At 54.4% G+C, this 6,614-nt stretch overlaps 1 protein-coding gene and 1 pseudogene across 5 annotated transcripts in view; one reads left to right on the forward strand and one right to left on the reverse strand.

The window, feature by feature from the left end:
- D2HGDH (D-2-hydroxyglutarate dehydrogenase) overlaps window positions 1-6,614 on the reverse strand; it is a 23,358-nt gene that overhangs the window by 7,522 nt on the left and 9,222 nt on the right. For all 5 annotated transcript variants that reach the window (XR_012376974.1, XM_073888815.1, XM_025888257.2 and 2 more), the window contains 2 exons: window positions 4,919-5,062; window positions 759-901 (listed from right to left, as the gene is read on the reverse strand). Coding sequence is in view for 4 of the 5 variants with exons in the window: in XM_073888815.1 (XP_073744916.1) it covers window positions 759-901; window positions 4,919-5,062 (287 nt within the window). In the remaining variant the exon portion in view is untranslated. The remainder of the gene's footprint in view (window positions 1-758; window positions 902-4,918; window positions 5,063-6,614) is intronic.
- Window positions 1,718-2,958, forward strand: LOC141371762 (methionine-R-sulfoxide reductase B2, mitochondrial pseudogene; annotated as a pseudogene).

The following is a 6,614-nucleotide window of genomic DNA, read 5'->3' on the forward strand; positions in this document are numbered from 1 at the left end:
AGGCTCCCGATGCCCCGGGCCCCCCCAGGATGGTGACAGAGGTTCCCGGCGCCCCAGGTCCCCCAGGATGGTGACAGAGGCTCCCGGCGCCCCAGGCCCCCCAGGATGGAGACGCAAGCTCCCGATGCCCCGGGCCCCCCAGGATGGTGACGGAGGCTCCCGCTGGGTGGCTCAGTCAGTTAAGTGTCCAATTACTGGTTTCGGCTCAGGTCATGGTCTCAGGGTTGTGAAATGGAATCGTGCATCACACTGCACGCTTGGCGGGGTGTGACGTTCTCTCCCTCTGCTCCTCCCTCCAACTCACGCTCACACACTGTCTCTCAAATAAATAAACCTTTTTTTTTTTAAGATTTTATTTATTTATTTGAGAGAGAGAGAGCACACATGACAGAGAGGAGGGTCAGAGGGAGAAGCAGACTCCCCGCTGAGCAGGGAGCCCGATGCGGGACTTGATCTCGGGACTCCAGGATCATGACCTGAGCCGAAGGCAGACACCCAACCAACTGAGCCACCCAGGCGCCCTCAAATAAATGTTTTTTAAAAAGTAAATAAAAAATTAAATTAAATTAAATCAAATCAAATTAATAAAATAAAAATACCGCTGATAATGACGAGACCCAAAGTACATTTCCCAAGAGGCAGGACACCTGCTCACGTTCAGACACCACGTGCTCCGAGCTGGACACAGGGCCCTGCGCAGACGTCCTGGACCAGCAGAGTGCGAGGGACGCAAGGAGGCACCAGCAGCACCCACACACCTTGAGTTTCATCTGGTCCGTGGCCACGGTCCCGTCCGTCACCAGGCCGGAGCTCAGCACCTGCTCCAGGAAGTCACTCAGCTTCTCAGCATCGTGCTCCGCTCTGGAGCCTGAGGTCTCGATGAGGACATAGAATGGACTTTCTGGAAGGCACAGAATGGGTGAACAGAGGCTGGCGGACAGAGCCAGGCGGGGTCTGGGCCGGCCTGGCTGAGCGTCTCTGACGGCCCTCGTGCGGCCCACAGAGCAGGAAGACTAGGTCCAGGCTTTATCTGCAATGGCTTAAAAATAGGTCCTTCATGGGGCCCCTGGGGGGCTCAGGCGGTACACGGCCAACTCCTGGCTTCAGCTCAGGTCGTGATCTCAGGGTCGGGGGATCGAGCCCCGCGTCGGGCTCCGCGCTCAGCAGGGAGTCTGCTTGTTTCTCTCCTTTCGCTCCTCCCCACGCTCTAGCGTGCGCTCGCTCCCTCTCTCAAATAAATATAAAAAAATAAAAATGGGTTGGGGCGCCTGGGGGGCTCAGGCATTAAGCGTCTGCCTGCGGCTCAGGTCATGGTCCCAGGGTCCTGGGATTGAGCCCCGCGTCGGGCTCCCTGCTCCGCGGGAAGCCTGCTTCTCCCTCTCCCGCTCCCCCTGCTGTGTTCCCGCTCTCGCTCTCTCTGTCAAAGAAATAAAATCTTAAAAAAAAAAAAAAGCAACTGCCCTGATCTTTAAAAAAATAAAAAAATAAAAATAAATAAAAATAAAAATAGGTTCTTCATGGGGCACCTGGCTGGCTCAGTGGGAGAAGTGTGTGACTCTTCTGACCTCAGGGTTGTGACTTCAACCCCCACACTGGGTGTAGAAATTACTAAAAAAATAAGCTTAAAAAATAATAAAATAAAATAAATAAAAATAGGTCTTCCACTGGAAGAGAAACCACACTCCCCAGAAACATACGAACCACCCTGAGCAACGCCATGGGCACCTGCACAGGGCTGTGGGTGAGGAGCCCCCTCAGCAAACCACGGGCTAAAGAGGCCCCCGTGCCCATGACGGCCTGTGATGCCCACAGTGCATAGCGCAACATGTAAAAAAGGCACGATTTTACCCAACATAGCTCTCTTTTAAAATTTAAAAAAAAATGCTTTAAGAACTATAAAAAAATGTTAAGCCTCTTTTTCAAGGCTACTGTGAATTTATTTTTAACTTACTGAAATCAATCAATGAAAACTCACCAAATGCACAGTTCTTCCTTTTAGCACTACATTAAAAATACTACTCTACCAGAAAAATACTACAAGCCTGTTCTACTATAAAGAGAACAAGTGTTTTCCAGATACCAGCATTTTTCCATGCTGAAATGCAAATTCTGCTCTTTATCTTATGTCCTAGAAAACACTGAGAGGGTTTTAATTTCTATTGGCTCCTTTTCCAATTACAAAAGTAAAACATGCTTATAAAAGGGAATTTGGAAAACAAAGACAAGTAAAAATAAAAAAACAAGGCGCGCGGGGAGGGAGGCGGGCCCTTGCGGGCCGTGGGGGGCCCAGCGGGCAGAGGCGGCGCAGGGGCCGGTCCCGAGGACGCAGGCTCTCTCCCAAAGCATGGGCCGTCTCTCACCAAGAGTGAATGGCAAAAGAAGCTGACTCCAGAGCAGTTCTATGTTACGAGAGAAAAAGGAACCGAAGCGCCTTTCAGTGGGGTCTATCTGAATAACAAGGAATCAGGAACGTATCACTGTGTGTGCTGTGACAGCCCACTCTTCAGTTCCGAGAAAAAGTACTGCTCCGGCACCGGGTGGCCTCCCTTTTCGGAGGCGCACAGGGCGTCTGGCTCTGATGAAAGGGACACGGGCATCCTGAGACGTGTGGACACCTCATTAGGATTAACTCGCACCGAGGTTATCTGCAAGCAGTGTGAAGCCCATCTTGGCCATGTGTTTCCTGATGGACCCGGGCCTAGTGGTCAGAGGTTCTGCATCAACAGTGTGGCCCTGAGGTTCAAACCAAGGAAACACTGACTGTCTCCAAGGATCCCTTTCTATCGCCACTGCTTCATTTACACCCTCAATTATCAGTTTATGTGAATGACTTGTTTTATTTACTACCAAACTAAGCAAAGTTTGCTGCTGGCACCAAGCAAGTCCCAACTTCTGTAATTGATTTACCTGGAATCAGCCCAACCCCAACTCCAGCTTGGTGAAATTTCACAGAATGACAGAGGGGCAGCCATTTCCGTCCAACTGACTTCTGTAGGCTTTCCTGGGACCAGAGGGCGTGGCTCTTTGGGAATATTAAGAAACTAATGGACTACAAAGCAAAAATTCCTACAAAACTACCCTGAACTTTCCATGGTGTTAAGTCCTTTGTGGACATACATAGGTGAGGGATCAAGAGAAAAGAGGAAGGAAATATGGGATCAGAGTAATCAATAATCCCAGCATTGAAAGAAGTACCAAGGACTGGAATTATGGAAGAGCAGCATTTGGGAGGCACATATGGTGATCAATGGGATGCATGATTCTTTTTCAAAATTTTAGAATGTCTTGAACATTCTGGTTTTGTCCCTTCTACTGGCAAATAAGTTCCAGTGGGAGTTAGTTAGATTTCAGTGATAATGAGTAAAAGTGGCTACAAAGTTAAGCTTTAACATGTTCAAATAAAATATTGAGTAAAAAAAATAAAATAAAATAAAAAATAAAAAATAAAAAAACAAATTTCCCAATTTGCAAAATATAGCGACCGAGCATGTTTCAACAGCGCTCCTTCCTGTCTGCTTCCACAGTCAAAGAGATCTGCCCGGGACAGTAGGGTGGCCTCTACTGGGTGGCGGTCCCTCCATCCACCCAGGGATGCTGTCCACGCAGGGACCCTCCATCCGCCCAGGGACCCTCCATCCGCCCAGGGACCCTCCATCCGCCCAGGGATGCTATCCACGCAGGGACCCTCCATCCACCCAGGGAGGCTGTCCACGCAGGGACCCTCCATCCGCCCAGGGATGCTATCCACGCAGGGACCCTCCATCCACCCAGGGATACTGTCCACGCAGGGTCCCTCCATCCACCCAGGGATGCTGTCCACGCACGGACCCTCCATCCGCCCAGGGATGCTATCCACGCAGGGACTCTCTGTCCACCCAGGGATGCTGTCTACACAGGGACCCTCTATCCACCCAGGGTCCCTCCATCCACCCAGGGATACTGTCCACGCAGGGACCCTCCGTCTGCCCCAGGGATGCTGTCCACGCAGGGGACCCTCTATCTGCCCAGGGACCCTCCACCCAACCATAGGCCCCTCAACTTTCCAGTGATTGTATCATATCTTATTTCTTTACTACTGGACATTTAGATTGTTTTCTGGTTTCTTGTACTAAAAGCAGCACTTCAATAAAAATTTAGAGCATAAAGATCTTTCCGTATCTATGACTGCTAGAGACTAAGTTGTGTCCCCCCTGAAATTCCCACAGTGAAGCCCTCACCCACCCCCAATGTGACTGTAGGGCGGTAATTAAGGTTACATTAGGCCATAAGGGTGGGGCCCTGATCCCACAGGGCTGCTGCCCACTTTGGAGGAAGAGGCACCACTAATCTCCCCCTACACACAAAGGCCACGTGAGCACACAGCAAGGACGTGGCCAGCCACACCAGAACCCGGCCGAGCTGGCCCTGCGATCTCACACTCCCAGCCTCCAGGGCCATGAGAAACAAGCGTCTTGTGCGCACGCCCCGAGCCTGTGGTGTCTGCCGGGACAGCCTGCGCTAAAACCACCACCGTTTCTGTAGGAAGATCACAGAAGTGGAAATACCAAGACCCACAGCGGAACGCTCTGTCCTCCAGGCGCATGACGCCAAACTGCTTTCTGAAACACTGAGTCGGTGTTCTATTGGTAATGCGCAAATGACGTGCTGTGAGCCTCCACGGAGGGGTGGCGCCTCTTGGCCGAAGACAAGCATTTCTGACCAGCGCACTGTGGTTTCCCAGAGACCCTGGAGCTCTGGGGGCACATTTACGATGCGGCCAAGAGAATCACAGGCTCGTCGGTTATGGCGACGCTGGAGCCGCGCAGGTTGCTCCCTGCCACCCCCCGCTCTGCGGACAGGACTGCCAACCTGGGAGCGGGCCCCACGAGCTGGGCGTGAGGGCAGCGGCAGGTGCCGCCCGCCCACAAGGGGTCAGTACCTTGCACCGGGCTGGTGAGGCACAGGTGGTGTGTGACCAGCCGCATGCACTCGGCATCCATGAACTCGTACGCGGACAGGATCTCACCCAGCAGCCCCCTGCAGCTGCTGAAGGTCTGCAAAACCTCAGCAAAGCCTGGACAACCTGCAAAGACAACAGGACCTCAGGCACTGGCACCAGAGCCCCGGCCAGACCACCCAGGGGCCCCTGGAGGGCAGCTGTGCCAAGCGGCCCCGGCGGGTGGGGGTCCTGGTGAGCAGGGCAGCCCCGCCAAGCAGCAGAGCACTCCACAGGGACACCTGCTGGTCAGTGGCACGCACATCACGGGTAGTGGCGATCAAGGAGGAAATGTTCGTCTGAGAACCCAGGGCACTCAGGAATGGGGGGGGGACCAAAGGGGCCGTGGCGCAGACACAGGGCCAGAGACGGGGCCATGCCGGCCAACGGCTTCACCACGTTTCTCTCAGCACAGTGAGCACTGGGTTTCCAGCAGCCCTGGGTGAGTCACTCAACTTACGGAACAAGGAGAGTCTCTGAGGCGTCCCAGGCCCGGGCAGCCAGCTGTGCAGCGGCTGGGGGCAGATGGGAAGGGCCCAGGAGACTGACCCTGCCCTGGGGAGCGGGTGGGATGTGCAGGGTCTTCCGGGCCGAGATGAGACGCACTGACCAGCCCTGTGGGTGTCAGGGGAGTGTGTCTGCAGAGCGCAAGGCCAGGCGCAGATGCCTACTCTGCACACCCAGGAACACGTGGAGGTCCCACGGCTGGAACGTGGGGCTGGACGTGGCGGGCTCGGCCGCCTGGGGACCGCAGCTGACAGGAACACTGGCAAACGGAAAACAGGCGGGAAACTACCCACAACGTGACGCGAGCGTAAAAGGGTGGAATCCGTGGGAGAGAGATTAAGAGCACAGACTGCAAAGCTGTGTCGTGGGTCCAATCACAGTCCTCAAGGGAGAGGAAGACGGCGCAGACTTGAACTGATGAGACACCAGGACACAGGCTTAGGAGGCTCAAAAGATCCGGGGTAAAAATGTGCACTCACAGACGATATACCCCAAACCACAGACGACCAAAGATAAGGAGATAATCTTTAAAGTGACCAAAGAACAAAGCACCAGAACCATGGGGAGCGGCGGCCGCGGAGGGTGGCGGGCCTCCCCACAAGCCACCGCGCAAGGGCAGGATGTGGGATGATCTTCAGCTGCCGGGCTTGTGTGACGGTGTCTCCAGAGCAAGGGGAGTGAAGGCATTTCGGACGGGCCAGCTGTGAGACCGAGACCATGCCTACAGGGAGCACGGTCCCAATGCAGAAAGGCACGCCGAGCGGAGGAAACGGCACGTTTGTAAGAAAACGGTAATTACAGCTGGAGAGATTAGAGACCGTAAGATCCTGCACCCTGCTGTGGGCACAGACACCGCTGACCGCGCTGAACGCAGGACTGGGGAGTTGAGCCGCCCGCGGTGACCTCGAGAAGACGGGATGTCTCCACAGCTTCTGAACTAGCAGAGGGTTAGGCTCCGAGTGGAGACGAGGCAGGACGTGGACTCACAGGGGACAAGCCACGTTCACAGTCTGGAAGCAGAGGACCCGACGGGCAGCTGGGGAGCCCTGTGGAGTCAAGAGGGCGCCCCACGATGGAATGTGACAGAACGCACGGTGTGCGCTGACAGGGACGGCAGGGGACGGCAGGGGAC

The sequence above is a fragment of the Callorhinus ursinus genome, unplaced genomic scaffold, assembly GCF_003265705.2.
Source record: "Callorhinus ursinus isolate GAN/ISIS: 27379988/994484 unplaced genomic scaffold, GSC_fseal_2.0 scaffold96, whole genome shotgun sequence".
Classification (NCBI taxonomy): Eukaryota; Metazoa; Chordata; class Mammalia; order Carnivora; family Otariidae; genus Callorhinus; species Callorhinus ursinus.